At 61.0% G+C, this 25829-nt stretch overlaps 4 protein-coding genes across 9 annotated transcripts in view; 1 reads left to right on the top strand and 3 right to left on the bottom strand.

The window, feature by feature from the left end:
• SMARCC2 (SWI/SNF related BAF chromatin remodeling complex subunit C2) overlaps positions 1–2074 on the top strand; it is a 36125-nt gene extending 34051 nt beyond the window's left edge. For all 5 annotated transcript variants that reach the window (XM_074530945.1, XM_074530944.1, XM_074530942.1 and 2 more), the window contains one exon: positions 1175–2074. In XM_074530945.1, coding sequence (XP_074387046.1) covers positions 1175–1428 — 254 coding nt within the window. In that variant the 3' untranslated portion in view covers positions 1429–2074. The remainder of the gene's footprint in view (positions 1–1174) is intronic.
• The window catches only part of NABP2 (nucleic acid binding protein 2), a 99710-nt gene extending 91192 nt beyond the window's left edge, over positions 1–8518 (bottom strand). For both annotated transcript variants that reach the window (XR_012577572.1, XM_074530948.1), the window contains exon 1: positions 8502–8518. The gene's annotated coding sequence lies outside the window, so the exon portion shown is untranslated. The remainder of the gene's footprint in view (positions 1–8501) is intronic.
• On the bottom strand, positions 1799–9324 carry MYL6 (myosin light chain 6). Its single transcript, XM_074530954.1, is given in 7 exon segments — positions 1799–2015; positions 2580–2657; positions 4756–4929; positions 6669–6728; positions 6731–6811; positions 8877–8904; positions 9208–9324. Coding segments are annotated over 7 exon segments (453 nt in total). The 5' UTR covers positions 9211–9324; the 3' UTR covers positions 1799–1986.
• Positions 9325–11544: 2220 nt separating this feature from the next.
• The window catches only part of LOC141726151 (receptor tyrosine-protein kinase erbB-3-like), a 30458-nt gene continuing 16173 nt past the window's right edge, over positions 11545–25829 (bottom strand). The window contains 15 exon segments of the mRNA XM_074530565.1: positions 11545–11578; positions 11975–12024; positions 12587–12692; positions 13162–13293; positions 14373–14450; positions 16917–16957; positions 17410–17547; positions 17661–17719; positions 18224–18299; positions 19269–19355; positions 19751–19822; positions 20897–20992; positions 23231–23320; positions 24568–24616; positions 25078–25160. Of these exon segments, the coding sequence (XP_074386666.1) occupies positions 11545–11578; positions 11975–12024; positions 12587–12692; positions 13162–13293; positions 14373–14450; positions 16917–16957; positions 17410–17547; positions 17661–17719; positions 18224–18299; positions 19269–19355; positions 19751–19822; positions 20897–20992; positions 23231–23320; positions 24568–24616; positions 25078–25160 (1191 nt within the window).

Below are 25829 nucleotides of genomic sequence, written 5' to 3'. Positions count from 1 at the left end.
GAAATTTTTGGAGGAATTTTGGTGCAAATTTTTGAGGAATTTTTAGGAATTTTTGAGGGACATTTTGGGGAAATTTTGAGAACATGTTGGGGATTTTTTGAGGAATTTTGGCGATTGTTGGGGAAATTTTTAGGACATTTTTGAGGAAGTTTTTAAGGAGATTTTTTGAGGAAATTTGTAGGAAGCCTTTGAGGAATTTTGGGGAAACTTTTGAGGGAATTTTGGGGAGAAATTTTGAGGAAATTTTTGGAGGAGTTTTGGTGCAAATTTTTGAGGAAATTTTTAGGAATTTTTGAGGACATTTTGGGGGATAAATTTTTAGGACATTTTTGAGGAAGTTTTTGGGGAAATTTCGGGGATTTTTTTTTGGGAAAATTTTACAAGAATTTTGGTGGAAATTTGCAGGGAATTTTGAGGAAATTTTTGGAGGAATTTTTGAGGAGATTTTGGGGAAATTTTGAGGACATTTTTGAGGAAACTTTTGAGGGAATTTTGGGGGAATTTTTGAGGAAATATTTGGGGGAATTGCGATGAAATTTTGAGGAATTTTTTAGGAATTTTTGAGGAGATTTTGGGGATATTTTTGAGGAATTTTGCCGATTTTTTGGGGAAATTTTTAGGACATTTTTGAGGAAGTTTTTGGGGAAATTTCGGGGATTTTTTTTTTGGGAAAATTTTACAAGAATTTTGGTGGAAATTTGCAGGGAATTTTGAGGAAATTTTTGGAGGAATTTTTGAGGAGATTTTGGGGAAATTTTGAGGACATTTTTGAGGAAACTTTTGAGGGAATTTTGGGGGAATTTTTGAGGAAATATTTGGGGGAATTTCGATGAAATTTTGAGGAATTTTTTAGGAATTTTTGAGGAGATTTTGGGGAAATTTTGAGGAAATTTTTGGAGGAATTTTGTGCAAATTTTTGAGGAATTTTTGAGGAGATTTTGGGGAAACTTTTGAGGGAATTTTGGGGAAATTTTGAGGAAATTTTTGGAGGAATTTTGTGCAAATTTTTGAGGAATTTTTGAGGAGATTTTGGGGAAACTTTGAGGACATTTTTGGTGCATTTTGGGCATGGAGGTTGGGTCAGAGGGGACGGCGGCCGCGCTTTTTGTGCCCCCCTCCCCTTTTTGTGCGCTGACGCCCCCCTCCCCTCTTTTCTCTGTGTTCTCTCCCACAGACCAAGGCCCCCCCCCTGCAGCCGGAGCCCCTCTCGGTGCCCACCCCCAGCTCGGTGCCCACCCCCGTGCCCCCCACCCAGTGAGACTCCGCCCCCTGCCCGGCCCCGCCCCTCCAAGGACCCTCCCCCTTCTCTCCTCCTCCTCTTCCTCCCCTTCCTCCCCTCCAGCTTTGGGATTTTTTTATGATTATCCCGGATTTTATTTAAGTGTTGGTCTCATGGTGGGGGTCCCACTCCCCCCTGGTTATTTATGAGACAGCTCCGATCCCACCTGGCACATGGGCATTTCCCCCCCCTCCTCAAAAAACCCCTTCCTCTTCCTCCTCTTCCTCATCCCTTTTTTTTTTTTTTTGGTTTATTTCGTTTATTTCTGTTTGTTTCTTTTTTTTTTAAAAAACCAATAAAAAGAAAAATTGCAATTCCCCCCCGGGGCGGGAAGAAGAAGAAGAAGAGGCTTTTGGTGGTGTTTGGAAATTGGGGAGGGGGCACCACGACCACTCTCTCTGAGCCTTTATTTTGATTTATTTGATGCTGTGGAGCAATAATTAATAATTTAGCCGGTGGGGAGCCTTTATTTTGATTTATTTGATGCTGTGGAGCAATAATTAATAATTTAGCCGGTGGGGAGCCTTTATTTTGATTTATTTGATGCTGTGGAGCAATTAATTAATAATTTAGAGTGGGGCTGAGGGGAGGGGGCTCAGGGGGTGACAGAAAAATGAGGGGAAAAGGCACAAAATCGAGTGAGGAGGGGGACAGATAACGAAATAATGAAGAAATTAGGGGGGTTAAAAAATAATGAGGAGGGGTCTTCATCCACTCAGCACCATCCGGACCAGCTCTGCAGAGAGAAAAAGAGGAGGGGGATGTGAGGAGGGGTCTGTGGAGCCCCCCCCCCCCCCCAAAAAACCCCAAATCCCAGAAAGAGGCAGAAAAACCAAAAGTCCAAAAAACGGCTCAAGAGCTCAGGGAGGACCCAGCAAGAGGGGGGGGGGTCCTTCCTGCAGCCCCCTCCCCAAAACCAGCCCTGGGGCTCCATGCACAGAGGGGCATGCAGGGAGGAGAGAACCAGGCAGCCTTTTTTTTATTTAATTTTTTTTATAAATTTTGCATAATTTTGGAAAATATTAAAAAACAAAAAAAAGACACCAGGGCGCAGCAGGAGGAAGGAAAAAAATAAAAATAAAGAAGGAATGAGGAAAAATTAAAAAATAAATTTGAGGAGGGGGCTCGGGGGAGGCGTTACCCCTGCGAGGCGTCACCCTGACAAGATGTGTCTCACAAAGGCTGGGGGAACAAGGAACAGACGTGATGGTCAGGGAGGGGTGGGGGTGTGGGAGACCCCCCCAGGACCCCCCGGGACCCCCCCAGGACCCCCCGGGACCCCCGGGACCCCCGGGCTCACCCTCGTAGTTGATGCAGCCGTTGCTGTCCTCGTGGCCGGCCACCAGCTGCTCCACCTCCTCCTCGGTCATCTTCTCACCTGCCATGGGGGGCACCCACGGGCGTCACCCTTGGGTGGGGGGCGCCCTGGGGGGCTTGAAAAGCTCAGGTGGGGTCACCAGGACAGTGCTGGGAGCACCTTGGGGACCCTCGGGGGGGCCACACCCCCATTGGCAGCACCTTTGGGACCCCTGAGGTGCCCAGAGCCCACCCCTGGCAGCACCTTTGGGACCCTCACACCCCCATTGGCAGCACCTTTGGGACCCTCAGGGTGCCCAGGCCCACCATTGGCAGCACCTTTGGGACCCCTGAGGTGCCCAGGCCCACCATTGGCAGCACCTTTGGGACCCCCACACCCCCGCTCGGCAGCACCTTTGGGACCCCTGAGGTGCCCAGGCCCCCATTGGCAGCACCTTTGGGACCCTCGGGGGTGCCCAGAGCCCACCATTGGCAGCACCTTTAGGGTAGCCCAAACCCACCCCTGGCAGCACCTTTGGGACCCTCAGGGTGCCCAGAGCCCACCATTGGCAGCACCTTTGGGACCCCCACACCCCCCCCGGCAGCACCTTTGGGACCCTCAGGGTGCCCAGGCCCCCCCATTGGCAGCACCTTTGGGACCCCTGAGGTGCCCAGAGCCCACCACTGGCAGCACCTTTGGGACCCCCACACCCACCCCTGGCAGCACCTTTGGGACCCTCGGGGTGCCCACACCCCCCTAAATCCCCTTATTCTGAGGTCCCCAACCCCCTGAGACCCCCCCAGACCCCTCATTTTGATGTCCCCACCCCCATTCCGAGCTGCCCACCCCTCATTTCAAGCCCACTACCCCCATTTTGAGCCCCCAGACCCCAATTCTGAGCCCCCAGACCCCAATTTCAAGCTCCCTACCCCTCATTTCGAGCCCCCCACCCCCCCCATTTTGAGCCCCCTACCCCCATTCCCAGCCCCCAGACCCCCATTCTGAACCCCCCACTCCCATTCCCAGCCCCCAGACCCCAATTCGAGACCCCAGCCCCCCATTCCCAGCCCCCTACTCCTATTCCAAGCCCCTAGCCACATTTCGAGCACCCTACCCCTATTTTGAGTCCCCCAGACCCCAATTTCAAGCCCCCCAATCCCCCATTCCGAGCTCCCCACCCCTCATTTCAAGCCCCCTACCCCCATTTCAAGCCCCTCACCCCCATTCCCGGCCCCCAGACCCCCATTCCAAACCCCCCACCCCCATTCCGAGTCTCCCAATCCCCCATTCCAAGCCCCCAGACTCCAATTTCAAGCCCCCCACTCTCATTCCCAGCCCCCAGCCCCATTTCGAGCCCCCTACCTCTATTTTGAGTCCCCCAGACCCCAATTTCAAGCCCCCCAATCCCCCATTCCGAGCTCCCCACCCCTCATTTCAAGCCCCCTACCCCCATTCTGAGCCCCCCACTCCCATTCCCAGTCCCCCAGCCCCATTTTGAGCTCCCCAATCCCCCATTTCAAGCCCCCAGACCCCCATTCCCAGCCCCCAGACCCCCATTCCGAGCCCCCCACGCCCATTCCCAGCCCCCAGACCCCAATTTCAAGCCTCCCACCCCTCATTTTGAGCACCCAATCCTCTATTCCGAGCCCCCAGACCCCAATTTCAAGCCCCCTACCCCCATTCCCAGCCCCCTCACCCCCATTCCGAGCCCCCAGACCCCAATTCTGAACCCCCCACTCCCATTCCCAGGCCCCAGACCCCCATTCCCAGCCCCCAGACCTCAATTTCAAGCCCCCCACTCCCATTCCCAGCCCCCAGACCCCCATTCCGAGCCCCCCAATCCCCCATTCCGAGCTGCCCACCCCTCATTTCAAGCCCTCCACCCCTCATTCCAAGCCCCCAGACCCCCATCCCGAACCCTCTACCCCCATTCCCAGCCCTCTCACCCCCATTCCAAGCCCCCAGACCCCTCATTTCAAGCCCCCCACCCCCATTCCCAGCTCCCAGCCTCCCATTCTGAGCCCCCCACCCCCATTCCCAGACCCCCATTCCAAGACCCCAGCTCCATTCCCAGCCCCCCCACCCCCATTCCGAGCCCCCAGACCCCCATTCTCAGCCCCCAGCCCGCCATTCCCAGCCCCCACCCCATTCTGAGCCCCCAGCCCCACAGTGGGCGCACCGAGGGTGACGAGCACGTGGCGGATCTCGGCGCCCATGACGGTGCCGTTCCCCTCCTTGTCGAACACGCGCAGCCCCTCCACGTAGTCCTCGAAGCAGCCCTGGTCCTTGTTCTTGGCGATGGTCTGCATCATGGGCAGGAACTGCTCGAAGCTCAGCGTCTTCACGTTCATCTCTGCGGGCACCATGGTGGGGAGGGGGCTTCTCAGGGGGGGTGAGGGTGGGGGGCTTCCCGAGGGGGGGTTTGTAAAGGTGGGAGGTTTTCCAAAGGGGTTTATAAGGGTAAGGGGCTTCCCAAAGGGGGTTAAAAGGGTGGGGGGCTTCCCAAACAGGGTTATAAGGGTTGGGGGCTTCCCAAAGGGGGTTTATAAGAGTGGGGGGCTTTTCAAGGTTTATAAGAGTGGGGGGCTTTTGAGGGGGGTTTATAAGGGTGGGGGCTTTCTAAGGGGGTTTGTAAGGGTGGGGGGCTTCCTGAGGGAGTTAAAAGGGTGGGGGGCCTTCTGAGGGGGTTTGTAAAGGTGGGGGGCTTTCCAAAGGGGTTCATAAGAGTGGGGGGCTTTCTGAGGGGGTTTATAAGGGTGGGGGGCTTCCAAAGGGGTTTATAAGGATGAGGGGCTTCCCAAACGGGGTTAAAAGGGTGAGGGGCTTCCCAAAGGGGGTTAAAAGGGTGGGGGGCTTCCTGAGGGGGTTTGTAAGAGTGGGGGTCTTCCTCAGGGGGTTTATAAGGGTGAGGGGCTTCCCAAAGGGGGTTAAAAGGGTGAGGGGGGTTAAAAGGGTGAGGGGCTTCCCAAAGCAGTTTATAAGGGTGGGGTCTTCCTGAGGGGGTTTATAAGGGTGGGGGGCTTCCCAAAGGGGGTTTATAAGGGTGAGGGGCTTTTCAAGGGGGTTAAAAGGGTGAGGGGCTTTCTGAGAGGGTTTATAAAGGTGGGAGGTTTTCCAAAGAGGTTTATAAGAGTGGGGGGCTTTCTGAGGGGCTTTATAAGGGTGAGGGGTTTTTCAAGGGGTTTATGAGGGTGAGGGGCTTTCCAAGGGGGTTTAAAAGAGTGAGGGGCTTTTCAAAGGGGTTTATAAGGGTGAGGGGTTTTTCAAGGGGGTTTATGAGGGCGGGGGCTTTTTGAGGGAGTTTATAAGAGTGGGGGCTTCCTGAAGGGGTTTATAAGGGTAGGGGGGCTTTTCAAAGGGGTTTATAAGGGTGCAGGGCTTCCCAAGGGGGGCTTCCTGAGGGGGTTTATAAGAGTGAGGGGCTTTCCAAAGGGGGTTTATAAGGGTGAGGGGCTTTTTGAGGGGGTTTATAAGGGTGAGGGGCTTCCCAAGGGGGTTAAAAGAGTGAGGGTCTTCCTGAAGGAGTTAAAGGGTGGGGGGCTTTCTGAGGGGGTTTATAAGGGTAGGGGGCTTTGAGGGGGTTTTTAAGGGTGGGGGGCTTCCCAAGAGATGTTTGTGGAAGGACAGCCTGGTGTTGAGGTTTTGGGGTGGGGGTCTCACTGGAGCTCTCTGCAGTGCTCAGGGGTGAGGAGGGGTCTCAGTGCTGGGGTCTCAGCCTTTGGGGGTCTCAGGGTGAGGAGGGGTCTCAGGGTGGGAGGGGTCTCAGTGCTGGGGTCTCAGGGTGAGGAGGGGTCTCAGTGCTGGGGTCTCTCTCAGGGTGAGGAGGGGTCTCAGCCTTTGGGGGTCTCGGGGTGAGGAGGGGTCTCAGGGTGGGGAGGGGTCTCAGGGTGGGGAGGGGGTCTCAGTGTTGGGGTCTCAGTGTTGGGGTTTCAGGGTGAGGAGGGGTCTCGGGGTGAGGAGGGGTCTCAGCCTTTGGGGTCTCAGGGTGAGGAGGGGTCTCAGGGTGGGGAGGGGTCTCAGTGTTGGGGTTTCTCTCAGGGTGAGGAGGGGTCTCAGCCTTTGGGGGTCCCGGGGGTCTCCCCCCCCGCTCACCGTCGCTCTTGGGGTTCCCCAGCACCTTCATGACCTCGGCGTTGGTCGGGTTCTGCCCAGCGCCCGCATCACATCCCCGCACTGGCTGAACAGGATCTTCCCGTCCCCGGTGCGGTCAAAGAGCTGGAACGCCTCCTTGAACTCTGCCGGGAGCACCGGGACACTGAGAGAGCACCGGGACCACCGGGACCCCCCCGGGAACCCACCGGGAACACCGGGAACCCCCGGGAACACCGGGAACCCCCAGGTCAAAGAGCTGGAACGCCTCCTTGAACTCTGCCGGGAGCACCGGGGCCGTGAGAGACCACCGGGAACACCGGGAACACCCCGGGAACACCGGGACCCCCCGGGAACACAGGGAACCCCCGGGAACCCGCCTGGTCAGTGTGAGACCACCGGGATCCCCCAGGTCAAAGAGCTGGAAAACCTCCTTGAACTCTGCCGGGAGCACCGGGGCCGTGAGAGAGCACCGGGACCACCCGGGACCACCGGGAACCCACCGGGACCACCCGGGAACACCGGGAACCCCCCGGGAACACCGGGCACTGAGTGAGGGGAAACCGGGAACCCATCGGGAACCTCCCGGGACCCGTCCGGTCAGTGCTGGGGCACCGGGAACTCCCCGGAACCACCGGGAGCACCGGGCCGTGAGGGGAAACCGGGAACATCCCGGAACCACCGGGACCCCCCCGGGAACACTGGGAACCCCCCGGGACCACCGGGAGCCTCCTTGAACTCTGCCGGGAGCACCGGGGCACTGAGTGAGGGGAAACCGGGACCCCCCCGGGAACCCACCGGGAACACTGGGAATCCCCTGGGACCCTCCTTGAACTCTGTCGGGAGCACCGGGCAGTGAGAGACCACCGGGACCCCCCGGGACCCGCCCGGTCAGTGCTGGGGCACCGGGAACCCGCTGGGAACACCGGGAACCCCCCGGGAACCCCCCGGGACCCTCCTTGAACCCTGCCGGGACCAACCGGGGCACTGAGAGACCACCGGGACCCCCCCGGGAACACCGGGACCCTCCCTGGGTCAGTGCCGGGGCACCGGGAACTCCCCGGGACCACCGGGAGCCTCCTTGAACTCTGCCCGGACCCACCCGGTCAGTGCGAGACCACCGGACTCCACCGGGGCAGTGCCGGGACCACCGGGACTCCCTCGGGACCACCGGGACCCTCCCTGTATCCGTGCTGGGACCACCGGGGCAACGGGACCACCCCGGGTCAGTGCCGGGACCACCGGGACCCTCCCTGGGTCACCACGGGACCATCGGGGTACCGGGACCCCCACGACAGCAGCACCGGGACCCCACCCCCGTGTCAACGGCACCGGGACCGCCGGGACCCCCTGAGGGACCTCAAACACCCCGGGACCCTCCCTCAGTCTCAGCAGCGCCGTGACCACCGGAACACCGGAACCCCCGTGACACCGGGACCCCTGTGACACCGGGACCCCTGTGACAACATCACCGGGACCCCCGGGACACCGGGACCCCCGGGACACCGGGACCCCTGTGACACCGGGACCACCGAGTCAGCACCGCCGGGACCCCCGGGACACCGAGACCCCCGGTTTGTTCCACCGAGACCCCAGAGCCGCATCCCCGCGACCCCGCGACCGGGACCCCCGGTCGGGTTTCGCTCCCCGGTGCGATCCGGTTTCCGGGTAGGATCGGTTTCCCGGTAGGATCCGGTTCCCGGTGCGATCCGGTTTCCCGGTGGAACCCGACCCCGGGCCGGGATGCAGATGCAGGAGGGGCCGCCGCCCTCGGGGGATGCTGCCCGTGCCCGGCGGGTCCCGTTGGCACCGGGCGGGGCCGGGCGGGTCCCGGGGCACCGGGAGCGCTCCGGAATCCGCGGCCCCGCCCCGCAGGAATGCGCGGCCGGCGCGCGCCATGCCCATATAAGGGCAAATTGCGCAGGAGGGGCCCGAACCCCCCCGGTGCCGGTTCCGGTCCCGGTTCTGTCCCGGTTCCCATCCCGGTTCCGCAGCCCCGGTACCCCCCCGGTCCCGCACCCCTCCATCCCCCGGTCCCAACGGGGACTTTGCCCGGGAAGGCCCCGCCCGAGGCCGCGCAGGAAGCGCCGGGGGCGGCGGCGGCGGCGGGAGCGGCCCGGGGGGGTCCGTCCGCCGTGCCCGGTGCGCGGGGCTCGCTCCCGGTGCTCTGCTCGCTCCCGGTGCCCGGTGTGTCCGGTGCCGGTCACTCACCCGCGGTCTGCTCCTCCGAGAAGTCGCACTGCGGGGAGAGCGGCGGTCAGGATGGGGAACCGGGAAGCGGCGGCGGCACCGGGATGGGAACCGGGAGGCGGCGGCGGCGGCGGCGGCGTCCCCGCTGGATGGAGCGGCCGCGCGCGCCCGGTGCCCGCCCGGTGCTCCCGGGAGCTCCCGCGCCATCCCCGCCCCGGTGCGACCCCCGCCCCGGTCCCCCCGCGCATCCCCCGCCCGCGCATCCCCCGCGGTTCCCGTTCCCGCTTCCCCTCCCGGTTCCCCTCCCGCTTCCCCTCCCGGTTCCGTTCCCGGTCCCGCTCCCGGTGCCCACCATGGCGGCGGCCGCTCCCGTCCGTTCCTTCCTGCGCCTTCGGGCGTCACCGCGCGGCTGCGTCACGGCGCTAATGAGGGGGTTAATTATTCATGAGGGGGCGGGGCACGGAGGGGGACCACGCCCCTTTTTTCCAGCGGGAAATGTTTTGGCTATAGATGGGCACGGAGATGGCAGCGGCACCCCCGGGGGGACAGCGCGGAGGGGACAGCGCGGAGGGGACATCACAGAGGGGACATCGCGGGGACACCCACGGGGACATCACACTGGGGGACACCCACAGGGGGACACCTCAGGGGACAAACAGAGGGGTGACACCCACGGGGACACCCACAGGGGGACATCATAGAGGGGACACCTCAGGGACATCGCAGAGGGGACACCCACGGGGACACCTCAGGGGTCACCCCCATGGGGACACCATAGAGGGGACATCGCAGAGGGGACGTCGCGGGGACACCCACGGGGACACCCACGGGGACATCACACTGGGGGACACCTCAGGAGACACCTCAGGGGACAAACAGAGGGGTGACACCCACGGGGACACCCACGGGGACACCTCAGAGACACCCACAGGGGGACATCTCACGGGGGACACCCCATGGGGACATCACAGAGGGGACATCGCAGAGGGGACACCCACGGGGGACATCAGACTGGGGGACACCTCAGGGACACCCCCATGGGGACATCACAGAGGGGACACCCACGGGGACAGCCCCACGGGGACATTAGACTGGGGGACACCAGACTGGGGGACATCTCAGGGGACATCTCAGGGACACCCCCACGGGGACACCCCTATGGGGACACCAAACAGGGACACCTCTATGGGGGACATCACACAGGGACACCCCAGGGGACACCCACGGGGACACCTCAGGGACACCCACAGGGGGACATCAGACTGGGGGACACCTCAGGGACACCCCCAAGGGGACATCACAGAGGGGACACCCCAGGGCCACACCCAGAGCAGGGACATCACCCATGGGGGTCACCTCAGGGGGGGTCACTCGGGGTCTGGAACCCACAGGGGACACCCCCAGGACCCCCCCCACTTTGGGGACACCCCGATCTCCGTTGGGGACACCCCAGCAGGGCCCAGGCTGGGGACACCGTGGGGGTGACAGAGGGGACACCAAGGAGCCACCAGCGTGTCCTCCCTCCTTTATTAGCGCGGCAGGGAGGGGACGCAGCCACGGGAAGGCAGCGCGGCGGGGACAGCGCGGGGACAGCGCGGGGACAGCGCGGGGACAGACCGGGGACAGCGCGGGACAGTGTGGGACATCCAGGGGACATCCCGGGGACAGCTCGGGGACATCCAGGGGACATCCTGGGACAGCCCGGGGACAGCCCAGGACAGCTCAGGGACATCCTGGGGACATCCAGGGGACAGCCCGGGGACATCCTGGGACAGCCCGGGACAGACCAGGGACAGTGTGGGACAGGTTGGGACAGCCCGGGACAGCCTGGGACAGTGTGGGACAGCCCGGTGGCAGCACGGTGGCGGCACGGTGGTGGCATGGCGGCAGTGGCCTGGCGGTGGCATCTCGGTGACATGTGGGGACATTCCGGTGACATCCCGTTGGGGACATCCCACTAATGGCATGTCAGTGACACCTTGGGCACATCCCGGTGACACCCGGTGATATCTCGGTGACATCCGGGTGACAACTTGGGTCACATCCAGGGACATCCCAGTGACATTTGGGGACACCCCAGCGGGGACACCCCGGTGACACCCAAGGACACCCTGGTGACATCCCGGTGATATCTCGGTGACACCTTGGGGACATCCGGGTGACACTTGGTGACATTCCAGGGACATCCCGGTGGCACCCGGTGATATCTCGGTGACATCTCAGCTGTGACACCTTGGGGACACCTTGGGGACACCTTGGGGACACCCCGGCGGTGGCAGCAGCAGCTCCGAGAAGCGCCCCCAGTGTGGGGAGGGGTCTCTCGGGGATCTCTATTTGGGGAGGGGTCTCTATTTGGGGAGGGGTCTCTCTTTGGGGAGGGGTTTCTCTCTTTGGGGAGGGGTCTCTCTCTTCGGGAGGGGTTTCTCTCTTTGGGGGGGTCTCTCTTTGGGGGAGGGGTCTCTCTTTGGGGGGGGGTCTTTATTTGGGGGGGGTCTCTCTTTGGGGAGGGGTCTCAAGGCACGAGAGCTCTGTAACAGTCTGGGGAGGGGGCGCTGGGGGGGGGGGGGTCCCGGCGCCTCTTTGGTGGGTGGGGGGGGGGGCAGCAGCAATTGGGGAGGGGGTCCCGAGCCCCCCCCCCGAGCCCCCCCCCTCCGTGTGTGCAAATTTGGGGGGGGGTCCCCCCCTAAATTCAGGGGAGGTTCCGCTCGTCCTGCAGCTCGTACCTGAAATTGAGGGGGGGGCACATCAGAGACCCCTCCCCACATCAGAGACCCTGTCCTACCACTAGAGACCACCTCCCCACCACCCCAAAGACCCCTCCCCACATCAGAGACCGCTCCCCACATCAGAGACCCCTCCCCACCACTCCAGAGACCCCTCCCCACCCTCAGAGACCCCTCCCCACCCTCAGAGACCCCCACCCAAGACCCCTTCCCATCATCCCAGAGACCCCCACCCACATCAGAGACCCCTCCCAGCCCAGAGACCCCTCCCATCATCCCAAAGACCCCTCCCCACCCCAGAGACCCCTCCCCACATCAGAGACCCCTCCCCACCATCCCAGAGACCCCTCCCACCTTTAGAGACCCCTCCCCACCACCTCAGAGACCCCTCCTCACCAGCGGGGGTCCCCCTCGCTCAGATCCACCTGGGCCAGCTCCAACTGCAGCTGTGGGGGGGGGGGGGCACAAAGGGTCAGGGGGGGCTCCCACGGCACCCCCAGAGCCCCCAGAGCCTCCCCAGGACACCCAGGGACCCCCCAGACCCTCCCAAATCTTCCCCAAAACCCCCAGACCCCCTCCCCAAATCCTGACCTCCCAAACCAGGACCCCCAGACCCTCCCCAGGACACCCACAGCACCCCCAGACCTCCCCAAAACCCCCCTGGGGACCCCCAAACCCTCCCCAAACCCCCCCGGGACCCCCAAACCCTCCCCAAAACCCCCCTGGGGACCCCCAGACTCTCCCCAGGACACTCACAGCACCCCCAAACCGTCCCCAAAACCCCCCGGGACCCCCAAACCATCCCCAGGACACCCTGGGGACCCCCAAACCATCCCCAAACCCTCCCCAAAACCCCCAAAGCCCCCAAACCCTGACCCCCAAACCATCCCTAAAACCCCCTGGGACCCCCAGACCGTCCCCAGGACACCCTGGGGACCCCCAAACCCTTCCCAGAACACCCTGGGGACCCCCAAACCGTCCCCAAAATCCCCCGGGACCCCCCCCGACCTTGCCCAGCGCCTCCTTCTCCCGGGTCACGAAGTTCACCGAGCTTTTCACGGTGGCCTCCAGGCGGCGCTGCGGGGCCTCGGCCGGGGGCAGCTCCCACTCGAACCTGCGCGAGAGAGGAGGGATGGGACCCTCCCCAAATAACCCGGGACCCCCGGAACCCTCCCCAAAATCACCCGGGACCCTCCCCAAAATCACCCGGGACCCTCGGGACCCTCCCCAAATAACCCGGGGACCCCCAGAACCCTCCCCAAAATCACCCGGGGACCCCCGGAGCCCTCCCCAAAATCACCCGGGACCCCCGGGACCCCTCCCCAAATAACCCGGGGACCTCTAAAACCCCCCCCGGGAACCCCCAAACCCCCCCCGGGAACCCCAAAAACCTCCCCAAAATCACCCGGGGACCCCCAAAAACCTCCCCACAATTACCCCCAAAACCCCCTCGGGACCCCTAAAACCCCCTCGGGACCCCCAAACACCTCCCCAAAATCACCTGGGGACCCCCAAACCCCCCCCGGGACCCCCAACACCCCCTCAGGACCCCCCCAGAGACCCCCCGTGACCCCCCCCATCACCTCTCGTTGAACTCGGGGTTCAGGGTCCGTCTCTGCACCCCCGTTTTGCGCTTGGAGCCGCGGCCGCGCTCGGGGAGCAGCGCCAGGGACACGTAGGGGTCGGGCAGCTCCTTGGAGGAGGCCCGCAGGTCCCTGGGGAGGGGGCGCGGGGGTCTCTGGGGAGGGGGCTCAAACTTGGGAGGGTCTGGGGGGGGTTGGGGTGTTCGGGTTTTGGGGGTCCTGGGGGCTCCTGGGGGGGTTTGGGGGTTCAGGGTTTGGGGGATCTGGGGAGGGTTTGGGTGTTCTGGGGATTTTGGGGAGGGTTTGGGGTGTCCTGGGGAGGGTTTGGGGGGAACTGGGGGGTTTGGGGGGTTCAGGGTTTTGGGGGTCCTCAGGTGATCCTGGGGAGGGGTTTGGAGGTTCAAGGTTTGGGGGATCTGGGGGTCCCCAGGAGAATTTGGGGAGGGTTTTGGGGGTCCCAGAGGATCCTGGAGGAGTCCTGGGGAAGGTTTGGGGGGTCTGAGGGGATTTTGGGGAGGGTTTTGGGGGTCTGGGGGTCCTGGGGAAGCTTTGGGGGTCCCCAGGGGGAATTTGGGGAGGGTTTGGAGGGTCTGGGGATTTTGGGGAGGGTTTGGGGGTTCAGGATTTGGGGGGTCCTGGGCAGGGTTTGGGGGTCCCCAGGGGAATTTGGGGAGGGTTTTGGGGGGTCCCAGAGGATCCTGGGGATGCTGGGGGAGTCCTGGGCAGGGTTTGGGGGTCTCCAGGGGGAATTTGGGGAGGATTTGGGGGGTCCCCAGGCGGAATTTGGGGAGGGTTTGGGGGGTCTGCAAGTCCTGGGGAAGGTTTGGGGGTCCCCAGGGGATTTTGGGGAGGGTTTTGGGGGTCTGGGGGTCCTGGGCAGGGTTTGGGGGTCCCCAAGGGGGATTTTGGGGAGGGTTTGGGGGGTCTGGAGGTCCTGGGGAAGGTTTGGGGGTCCCCAGGGGATTTTGGGGAGGGTTTGGGGGGTCTGGGGGTCCTGGGCAGGGTTTGGGGGTCCCAGGGGGAATTTGGGGAGAGTTTTGGGGGTCCTCAGGTGATCCTGGGGAGGGCTTGGGGGTTCAGGGTTTGGGGGATCTGAGGGTCCCCAGGGGAATTTGGGGAGGGTTTTGGGGGTCCGGGTGTCCTGGGCAGGGTTTGGGGGTCCCCAGGGGAATTTGGGGAGGGTTTTGGGGGTCCCGGTGCCCCCTCCTCACCTGCAGCCGTGCACGATGGCCACGAGCTTGCCCTGCTCGCGGTGGCACCAGAGCGAGAGCAGCAGCCGCGGACCCCGCCTGGGGAGGGGGCGGCAAATCCCGAATTGGGGGATGGAGACCCCTCCCCATTCACGGTGCAGCCCCCTCCCCACCCAGCACCCCAAAATCCCTCCCCAAAACCGCCCAGGGAATTCGGGAATTTGGGGTCTGGGGGCTTGGAAATCGGGAATTTGGGGTCTGGGGGGTCGGGAACTCGGGAATTTGGGGTCTGGGGGCTTGGAAATCGGGAATTTGGGGTCTGGGGGGGTTGAAATTTGGGAATTTGGGTTGGAGACCCCTCCCCATTCACTGGTGCAGCCCCCTCCCCACCCAGCACCCCAAAATCCCTCCCCAAAACCCCACAGGGAAATCGGGAATTTGGGGTCTGGGGGCGTCGGAAATCGGGAATTTGGGGTCTGGGGGTTTTGAAATTCAGGAATTTGGGGTTGGAGACCCCTCCCCATTCATGGTGCAGCCCCCTCCCCACCCAGCACCCCAAAATCCCTCCCCAAAACCCCCCAGGGAAATCGGGAATTTGGGTCTGGGGGGGTCGGGAACTCGGGAATTTGGGGTCTGGGGGCGTCGGAAATCGGGAATTTGGGTCTGGGGGTTTTGAAATTTGGAAATTTGGGGTCTGGGACTGTCGGGAATTCGGGAATTTTGGGGTCGGGAATTCAGAAATTTGGGGTCTGAAATTCGGGAATTTTGGGGTCGGGAATTTGGGAATTTTGGGGTTGGAAATTCAGGAATTTGGGGTTGGAAATTCGGGAATTTTGGGGTCTGAAATTCGGGAACTTGGGGTCGGGGGGTTCGAAATTCAGGAATTTGGGCGGGGTTTGAAATTTGGGAATTTGGCGTCTGGGAGTGTTGGGAATTCGGGAATTTTGGGGATGGAAATTCAGGAATTTTGGGGTTGGAAATTCAGGAATTTGGGGTTGGAAATTCAGGAATTTAGGGTTTGAAAATTCGGGAATTTTGGGGTCAGAAATTCAGGAATTTGGAGTTGGAAATCGGGAATTTTGGGGTTGGAAATTCGGGAATTTTGGGGTTGGAAATTCAGGAATTTGGGGTTGGAAAGTCAGGAATTTTGGGTTGAAAATTCGGGAATTTTGGGGTCTGAAATTTGGGAATTTTGGGGTCGGGAATTCAGGAATTTGGTGTTTGGAATTCGGGAATTTTGGGGTCGGGAATTTGGGAATTTGGGGTCGGGGGAGTTCGAAATTCAGGAATTTTGGAGTTTGGAATTTGGGAATTTGGGGTTGGAAATTCAGGAATTTTGGGTTGGGAATTCGGGAATTTTGGGGTCTGAAATTCTGAATTTTGGGGTCTGAAATTCAGGAATTTGGGGTTGGAAATTCAGGAATTTGTGGTTTGGAAATTGGGGAATTTTGGGGTCGGGAATTCAGGAATTTGGGGGTGCAGCCCCCTCCCCATTCCCACCTCTCCGCCGGCACCGGGCGCTGCCGCAGCGCCCCCGCCCCGCGCTGCTCTTCCTCCCCTCTCTGCTCCTCCTCTTCCTCCTCCTGCTCCGGGCCCCGCCCCCCCCCGGGGGCTCCGCGGGACGCCCCCTCCTCAATATCCCGCGACACCAGCACCTGGGGGGGGGCGGGGTCAGGGGGACCCCCAATCACCTTGGGAGACCCCCACCCACCCCCTGGGACCCCCACCCACCCTGAGGGGACCCCCCACCCACCCTGGGAGACCCCCTGGGACCCCCATTCATCCCGGGGACCCACTGGGACCCCCACCCACCCTGGGAGACCCCCTGGGACCCCCACTCATTCCAGGGACCTTCACTCATCCCGGGGACCCCCACTCACCCTGAGGGGACCCCCTGGAATCCCCACCCACCCTGGGAGACCCCCACTCATTCCTGGGACCCCCACCCACCCTGGGAGACCCCCACTCATTCCAGGGACCCCCACTCATCCCCTGAGACCCCCACTCATTTCTGGGACCCCCGAGGAACCCCCCACCCACCCACCCCAAGGGGACCCCCACTCATTCCCGGGACATCCCTGGGACCCCCACTCACCCTGAGGGGACCCCCACCCACCCCGGGAGACCCCCATTCATCCCGGGGACCCCCACTCATTCCTGGGACCCCCAATTACCCCAAGAGGACCCCCACTCATTCCGGGGGGCAGGTTGGGGTCAGCGGGACCCCCACCCACTCACCCTGGGGACCCCCACTCATTCCGGGGACCCCCCCATCCACCCACCCCAAGGGGACCCCCATTCATCCCGGGGACTCCCACCCAGCCTGAGAGACCCCCTGGGACCCCCACCCACCCCCTGGGACCCCCACTCATTCCAGGGACCTTCACTCATCCCCTGAGACCCCCACTCATTTTTGGGGGGGGGGGGAGGTTGAGGGTAAGGGGGGGTTTCTCTGAGCTCTCCCCCACCCAGGGACCCCCACTCATTCCGAGGGACCCCTACTCAACACAGGGGGGGTTTGGGGTTAGGGGGACCCCCCCACTCACCCTGGGGACCGCTACCCACCTCCAGGGACCCCCACTCACCCCCAGGGGCGCCCACTCATACTGGGGGGGGGAGTTGGGGTTAGGGGGACCCCCACTCATCCCGGGGACCTCGAGGGACCCCCCCCCCCCTACCCCAGGGACCCCCATTCACCCCCAGGGACCCCCACTCATTCTAGGAGACCCTCACCCACCCCCTGGGACCCCACCCACCCCTGGGGGACCCCCACTCATTCTGGGACCCCCAGACTCACCCAGGGAATCCCCACTCATTCTGGGACCCCACCCCCACCCCAGGGACCCCCATTCACCCTGGGCAACCCCCATTCACCCCCAGGGACCCCCACTCATTCCAGGGGACCCTCACCCACCCCCTGGGACCCCACCCCACCCCAGGGACACCCAGACTCACCCAGGGACCCCCATTCATCCAAGGGACCCTCACCCACCCCTGTGGGACCCCCCCCCCCACCCTGTGGGACCCCCCCTCATTCTGCCCCCCCCCCCAGACTCACCCCGAGCTGTGCCCGCAGCAGGAGCCGCCCCCCCCCGGGCAGGGGCACCCACCCGTCCGTGCTGAGCCCGGCCCGGGGCAGCAGCTGCGAGAGCGGCAGGGACAGCGAGCCCAGGGCCGGGCCGGCATCGGAACGGACCTGCGGGGGCACAGACCCCTCCTCAGTCAGGGAGACCCCTCCTCAATTTGGGAGAGCCATCAGAGACTCCTCCTCAATCAGGGAGACCCCTCCTCAATTTGTGAGCCCCCCACCACTGAGCTCCCCGCCCCGTCAATGGCGAGCCCAGGGCGGGGCCCGCCTCGGAACGGACCTGCGGGGGCGTGAGAGCATCAGAGACCCCTCCTCAATTTGGGAGAACCCCGGTGATGAGACCCCTCCTCAATTTGGGAGACCCCTCCTCACTTTGGGAGAACCCCTCAGCAGTGAGACCCCTCCTCAATTTGTGAGCCCCCCATCACCGAGCACTCCGTCCAGTCAATGGCGAGCCCAGCGCGGGGCCCGCATCGGAACGGACCTGAGGGGGCACAGACCCCTCCTCAATTTGGGAGACCCCTCCTCAATTCGGGAGAACCGATCACAGACCCCTCCTCAATGAGATACCCCCTCAATGAGACCCCTCCTCATTCTGTGAGCCCCCCATCGCTGAGCCCGGCCCGGGGCAGGGACAGCGAGCCCAGGGAGGAGCCCGCCTCGGAACGGACCTGCGGGAGCGCAGACCCCTCCTCAATTTGGGAGAGCCATCAGAGACCCCTCCTCAATCAGTGAGACCCCTCCTCAATTCGGGAGACCCCTCAGCAGTGAGACCCCCCCTCACTTTGTGAGCCCCCATCGCTGAGCCCGGCCCGGGGCAGGGATAGCGAGCCCAGGGCGGGGCCGGCCTCGGAACGGACCTGCGGGGGCGTGAGAGCATCAGAGACCCCTCCTCAATTTGGGAGACCCCTGCTCAATTTGGGAGAACCGATCACAGACCCCTCCTCACTTTGTGAGCCCCCCATCACCGAGCACTCCGCCCCGTCAATGGCGAGCCCAGGGCCGGGCCCGCATCGGAACCGACCTGAGGGAGCGCAGACCCCTCCTCAATTCAGGAGAGCCATCAGAGACCCCTCCTCAATTCGGGAGAACCGATCAGAGACCCCTCCTCAATGAGATATCCCCTCAGTGAGACCCCTCCTCAATTTGGCACAACCGATCACAGACCCCTCCTCAATTTGGGAGAACTGATCACAGACCACTCCTCAATGAGATATCCCCTCAGTGAGACCCCTCCTCAATTTGGGAGAACCGATCAGAGACCCCTCCTCAATTTGGGAAAATCGATCAGAGACCCCTCCTCACTTTGGGAGAACTGATCAGAGACCCCTCCTCAATGAGATATCCCCTCAGTGAGACCCCCCCTCATTTTGTGATAACCCCAGCGATGAGACCCCTCCCCAATTTGTGAGATCTCACCTCTCTATGAGCCCCCTGGTGAGACCCCCCCTCATTTTGTGAGATCCCCATCAGTGAGACCCCTCCCCAATTCATGAGACCCCTCCCCAATTTATGAATTTATGAGACTCCCCCCTCAATGAGACCCCTCCCCAATTCATGAGACCCCTCCCCAATAACTAAGACCCCCTCCAAACCGATGAGAAGACCCCCTAATCAGTGAGACCCCTCCCCAATCACTGAGACCCCCTCAATCCATGAGACCCCCCCTCAATGAGACCCTCGCCTATCACTGAGACCCCTCCCCAATTCATGAGACCCCTCCCCAATAACTGGGATCCCCTCAATCCATGAGACCCCCCCCCCCAATGAGACCCTCTAATGAGACCCTCCCCAATCCATGAGACCCCTCCCCAATTCACGCCCCCCACCTGCAGCTCCAGGCTCTCCTCGTGCGGCCGCCTGATGAGGAAGGAGAAGCCTTCATCCCACACGGGCTCCGTGGAGGGGGGGCAGCTCTGGGGGGTTCATGGGGAGCTCAGAGAGCCCCGGGACCCCCTCCCAAATTCCCCCTGAGCCACCAGACCCCCCAGAGCCCCCCAAAGCCCCCCTGGACCCCCCAAAACTCCCCAAAATCCCCCCCAAAACGAGCTCAGAGACCCCCCGGACCCCTCCCCAAATTCCCCCTGAGCTCCCAGACCCCCCCAAAGCCCCCCTGGACCCCCCAAACCTCCCCAGACCCCCCCCCCCCAAAACAAGCTCAGAGACCCCTGGACCCCCCCCCAAATTCCCCCTGAGCCCTCAGACCTCCCCAAACCCCCCCTGGATCCCCAAAACCTCCCCAAAATCCCCCCAAAATCCCCTCCAAAGCCCCTCCAAAGCCCCCCCAAAGCCCCCCGAGCCCCCTCCCCACCTTGGTCCTGAAGGTGACGTCGCCCACGGCCAGGCTGGCGAAGGCTGAGGGCGGCTGGGAGCCCTTGAGGAGCTGGGGGGACATTGGGGGACAGTTGGGGATATTTGGGGATATTTGGGGTAATTTTGGGGACATTTGGAGACATTTTGGGACATTTGGGGACATTTTGGGCTCATTTTGGAGCCATTCGGGGCAATTTTGGGCTCATTTGGAGACATTCTGGGCCATTTTGGGCTCATCTGGGGCCATTTTGGGCTCATTTGGGGCCATTCTGGGGCCATTTTGGGCCATTCTGGGGCCATTTTGGGACATTTTGGACCATTTTGGGTTCATTCTGGTGCCATTTTGGGGCCATTCTGGTGCCATTTTTGGGCCATTTGGGGCCATTTTGGGCTCATTTGAGGCCATTTTGGGCTCATTTGGGGCCATTCTGGGACCATCTTGGGTCATTTTTGGGCCATTTTGAGGACATTTTGGGGCCATTTGGGTTCAGTTAGGAACATTTAGGGCCATTTTGGGGCCATTTGGGTTCATTTGGCGCCATTTAGGTTCATCTGGGTTCATTTAGGGACATTTGGGGCCATGCTGGGCCATTTCGGGCTCATTTGGGGCCGTTTAGGTTCATTTAGGGCCATTTTGGGCCACTCTGGGGCCATTTTGGGCTCATTTGGGGCCATTTTGGGGCCATTCTGGGACCATCTTGGGTCATTTTTGGGCCATTTCGGGCTCATTCTGGTGCCATTTGGGGCCATTTTTGGGCCATTTCGGGCTCATTTGGGGCCATTCTGGGGCCATTTAGGGACATTTTTGGGTCATTTTTGGGCCATTTTGGGCCGTTTTGGGCTCATTTTGGGCCATTTCGGGCTCACTTGGGGCCATTCTGGTGCCATTTTTGGGCCATTTTGGGCCCTTTTGGGCTCAATTGGGGCCATTTTGGGCCATTTTGGGGCCATTTGGGGCTCATTTGGGGCCATTTGGGGCTCATTTGGGGCTGGTTTTGGCTCATTTTGGGCCATTTTTGGGTCATTTTGGGGCCATTTGGGGCTCATTTGGGGCCATTTGGGGCTCATTTGGGGCTGGTTTTGGCTCATTTTGGGCCATTTTTGGGTCATTTTGGGCCATTTTGGCCCGTTCTGGGTCTCTCACCGGCAGCTCCGCAGCCCGGTCCAGGTAGAGGCGCAGCAGCGCGGCCGAGAGCTCGGGCCCGCGGGGGGGCTGCAGGAGCGCGTTGGTGTGCAGCACCTGGGGAGGGGGCACGGCTGGGTCTGGGGTCCCACCGGGGCCGGAGACCCCCGGGAGGGGAGAATGGGGGGAAAGGGTTTGAGGGTTTTTAGGAGGGGGTCTGGGGTCCCTGTTTTGGGTCTGGGGTCCATACCCTGTCCAGCAGCTCTGGGCTGGGCCGTGGTTTGAGGCTCTGGATCAATGGGGTCGGTGGGTTTGGGGTTTTTGGGGATGGGTTTGGTGTTTGTGGGGAGGGGGTTTGGGTGGGTCTGGGTCCCACCGGGGCCGGAGACCTCCGGGAGGGGAGAATGGGGGGCAGAGAATGGGGGAGAGGGTTTGGGGGTTTTTAGGAGGGGATTTGGGGGCTGTGGGGATGGGTTTGGGAACCATGGGAGGGGGATTTGAGGCCCGTGGGGAGGGGGCTTGGGTGGGTCTGGGGGCTCACCGGGGCCGGGAGACCCCCGGGAGGGCGGGGATGGGGAGGGGACAATGGGGGGGAAAGGGATGGGGGTTTTTGGGGAGGGGGTTCGGGGTCTCTGGGGATGGGTTTGGTGTTTGTGGGGAGGGGGTTTGGGTGGGTCGGGGGTCGTACTGGGACAGGGAGACCCCCGGGAGGGGTCTGGGGTCAGTGGGGATGCATTTGGGGTCTCTGGGGTGGGTTTGGGGTCCATGGGGAGGGGATTTGGTGTTGGTGGGTCTGGGGTCTGTAGGGATGGATTTGGGGTCCCTGTTTTGGGTCTGGGGTCTGTAGGATGGGTCCGGGTCTCTGTTTTGGGTCTGGGGTCTGATTTGGGTCTGGGGTCCTGTTTTGGGTTTGGGGTCCGTTTTGGGTCTGGGGTCTCTGTTTTGGGTCTGGGGTCAGTAGGATGGGTCTGGGGTCCCTGGGATGGGTCTGTAGGATGAGTCTGGGGTCTGTAGGGATGGATTTGGGGTCCCTGTTTTGGGTCTGGGGTCTCTGTTTTGGGTCTGGGGTCTGTAGGATGGGTCTGGGGTCTCTGGGACTCTGTTTTGGGTCTGGGGTCTGTAGGGATGGATTTGGGGTCCCTGTTTTGGGTCTGGGGTCTGATTTGGGTCTGGGGTCCCTGTTTTGGGTCTGGGGTCCGTACCCTGTCCAGCAGCTCTGGGCTGGGCCGTGGTTTGAGGCTCTGGATCAATGGGGTCGGTGGGTTTGGGGTCTCTGGTGATGGGTTTGGGGTTGGTGGGGAGGGGGCGCCGCTGGGTCTGGGGGCTCACCGGGGCCGGGAGACCCCCGGGAGAGGAGAATGGGGGGAAAGGGTTTGGGGGTTTTTAGGAGGGGGTTTGGGGCTGTGGGGATGGGTCTGGGGTCCATGGGGAGGGGATTTAGTGTTGGTGGGTCTGGGGTCTGTAGGATGGGTCTGGGGTCTGTTTTGGGTCTGGGGTCCCTGTTTTGGGTCTGGGGTCCCCGTTTTGGGTCTGGGGTCCCTGGGATGAGTCTGTAGGATGAGTCTGGGGTCTGTAGGGATGGATTTGGGGTCCCTGTTTTGGGTCTGGGGTCTGTAGGATGGGTCTGGGGTCCCTGTTTTGGGTCTGGGGTCCCTGTTTAGGGTCTGGGGTCTCTGTTTTGGGTCTGGGGTCTGATTTGGGTCTGGGGTCCCTGTTTTGGTCTGGGGTCTCTGTTTTGGGTTTGGGGTCCCTGTTTTGGGTCTGGGGTCTGGTTTGGGTCTGGGGTCCCTGTTTTGGGTCTGGGGTCCGCACCCTGTGCAGCAGCTCAGCGCTGGGCCGTGGTTTGAGGCTCTGGATCAATGGGGTTGGTGGGTTTGGGGTTTTTGGGGAGGGGGTTTGGGGTCTCTGGTGATGGGTTTGGGGTTGGTGGGGAGGGGGCTTGGGTGGGTCTGGGGGGCTCACCGGGGCCGGGAGACCCCCGGGAGAGGAGAATGGGGGGAAAGGGTCTGGGGGTTTTTAGGAGGGGGTTTGGGGGCTGTGGGGATGGGTCTGGGGTCCATGGGGAGGGGATTTGGTGTTGGTGGGTCTGGGGTCTGTAGGATGGGTCTGGGGTCCCCGTTTTGGGTCTGGGGTCCCTATTTTGGGTCTGGGGTCCCTGTTTTGGGTCTGGGGTCGTCCGCACCCTTGTGCAGCAGCTCAGCGCTGGGCTGTGGTTTGAGGCTCTGGATCAATGGGGTCGATGGGTTTGGGGTCGGTGGGTTTGGGGTTTTTGGGGAGGGGGTTCGGGGTCTCTGGGGATGGGTCTGGGGTCTGTAGGGATGGGTCTGGGGTCCGATTTGGGTCTGGGGTCCGCACCCTGTGCAGCAGCTCCGCGCTGGGCTCTGGGTTCAGGCTCTCCAGGCGCACGTGGAGCCGCCCGGAGGGCACGGCCTGCAGGGGGAGCCACTGGGGGGGGGAGAGACCCCCACTCAATTTGTGAGACCCCCACCCAGTCTGTGAGACCCCCACTCACTTTGTGAGACCCCCCTCAATCCCTGAGATCCCCCAGTCTGAGAGACCCCCCCATATCAGTGAGACCCCCACTCACTTTGTGAGACCCCCTCTCAGTCTGTGAGACCCCCCCCATATCAGTGAGACCCCCATCCAATTTGTGAGACCCCTCCTCAGTCTGTGAGACCTCCACCCACTTCCAGGGACCCCCCCCACATCAATGAGACCCCCACCCACTTTGTGAGATCCCCCCATATCCATAAGAGCCCCCCTCAATCCGTGAGACCCCTCCTCGCTTTGTGAGACCCCCCCACATCAATGAGACCCCTCCCCTAATCCGTGAGACCCCTCCTCACTTTGTGAGACCCCCCTCAATTCGTGAGACCCCTCCTCACTTTGTGAGATCCCTCCTCAATCCATGAGACCCCCCACCCAGTCTGTGAGACCCCCACTCAATTTGTGAGACCCCCCCATATCAGTGAGACCCCCCTCAGTCTGAGAGACCCCCACCCACTTTGTGAGACTCCCACTCAATTTGTGAGACCCCTCCTCAGTCTGTGAGACCCCCACTCACTTTGTGAGACCCCTCCCCACCTTGTGAGACCCCCCCATATCCACAAGAGCCCCCCTCAATCCGTGAGAACCCCCCAATCTGAGAGACCCCCCCATATCAGTGAGACCCCCCCTCATATCAGTGAGACCCCCACTCAATTCGTGAGACTCCCCCACATCAATGAGACTCCTCCCCAATCCATGAGACCCCTCCTCACTTTGTGAGACCCCCACTCAGTCTGTGAGACCCCCCCATATCAGTGAGACCCCCCCATATCAGTGAGACCCCTCCTCAATTCGTGAGACCCCCCCCATCAATGAGACCCCCCCCCCTCACTTTGTGAGACCCCCCCCATATCAGTGAGACCCCCCCTCACTTCCAGAGACCCCCCCACATCAATGAGACCCCTCCCCAATTTGTGAGACCCCCCCATATCAGTGAGACCCCCCCTCACTCTGTGAGACCCCTCCTCAATCCGTGAGACTCCCCCCAATCTGAGTGACCCCTCCCATATTAGTGAGACCCCCCTCAATTTGTGAGACCCCCACTCATATCAGTGAGACCCCAAAAGCCCTTCCCTTGATAAACCCCCCCTAGGTGAGACCCCTCCCCAAATAACCCCCCTCCCCTCCCAGAGACCCCCCCTCACCTCATCCACCACGCGGCTGCTCAGGACCCTCTGCAGGGGCACCTTGCACCTGGGGGGCCAACTGGTGAGACCCCCAAAAATACCCCAAAATCCCCCCAAAATACCCCAAAATCCCCCCAAAAATACCCCAAAATCCCCCCCCAAAATACCCCAAAATCCCCCAAAAATACCCCCAAAAATACCCCAAAATCCCCCCAAAAATACCCCAAAATCCCCCAAAAAATACCCCCAAATCCCCCCCAAAAATACCCCAAAATCCCCCCCAAAAATACCCCAAAATCCCCCAAAAATACCCGAAAACCCCCTAAAAACTTCCCAAACACCCCCTCAAAAAAAAAAAAAAAACCAAAACACCCCCTCAAAAAAAACCCTCTAAAAACTTCCCAAACACCCCCTCAAAAAAAACCCAGAAAATCCCCCCAAAAAAGCCCCAAAATCCCCCTCAAAAAAAACCCAAAATCCCCCAAAAAAACCCCAAAAATTTCAGAAAATCCCCCCAAAAATCCCCACCTGCCCAGGAAATCGTCTTTGTCGATGTCTTTGTCAAAGAGCTCGAACTCCACGTCCTGCCCGGGGATGTCGTCCACGATCACCTGCGGGAGCAAAATTCAAATTATTGGGACGTTAATGGGTTTAATTATGTTAATAGTGATGATAATGATGATGATGATAATAATAATAACAATAATAATAATAATAATAAACAATCCCTCACGGCCATCTCTCAGTTATCTCCTGATATCCCAAAATAATAATAATAATAATAATAATAATAATAATAATAATAATAATAATAATAATAATAGTAATAGTAATAATAATAATAATAACCCTGCCGTGCCTCAGTTTCCCTTCCAGGACCCCCATAGTTCTCCGTGCCTCAGTTTCCCCCCCCGGTGCCGTGCCTCAGTTTCCCTTTTCTCTCAATTTCTCCCGCGCTATCCCTCAGTTTCTTCCGCCGTGCCTCAGTTTCCCCGTGCCTCAGTTTCCCTTTCCCCTCAGTTTTGCTCGGTCCCGTGCCTCTGTTTCCCTCAGTTTTCCCCGGTGCCGTGCCTCAGTTTCCCCGTGCCTCAGTTTCCCTTTCCCCTCAGTTTTCCCTCAGTTTCCCCTCTCCCGTGCCTCAGTTTCCCTCAGTTTTCCTGGTCCCGTGCCTCAGTTTCCCTTTTCCCTCAGTTTTCCTGGTGCCGTGCCTCAGTTTCCCTTTCCCCTCAGTTTTCCCTAAGTTTTCCCCTGGTGCCGTGCCTCAGTTTCCCTCAGTTTTA

This window comes from Zonotrichia albicollis, chromosome 33 (genome assembly GCF_047830755.1).
Source record: "Zonotrichia albicollis isolate bZonAlb1 chromosome 33, bZonAlb1.hap1, whole genome shotgun sequence".
Taxonomy (NCBI): domain Eukaryota; kingdom Metazoa; phylum Chordata; class Aves; order Passeriformes; family Passerellidae; genus Zonotrichia; species Zonotrichia albicollis.
The sequence above is the reverse complement of the archived record's forward strand: the minus strand, read 5'-3'. Positions and strand labels throughout refer to the sequence as shown.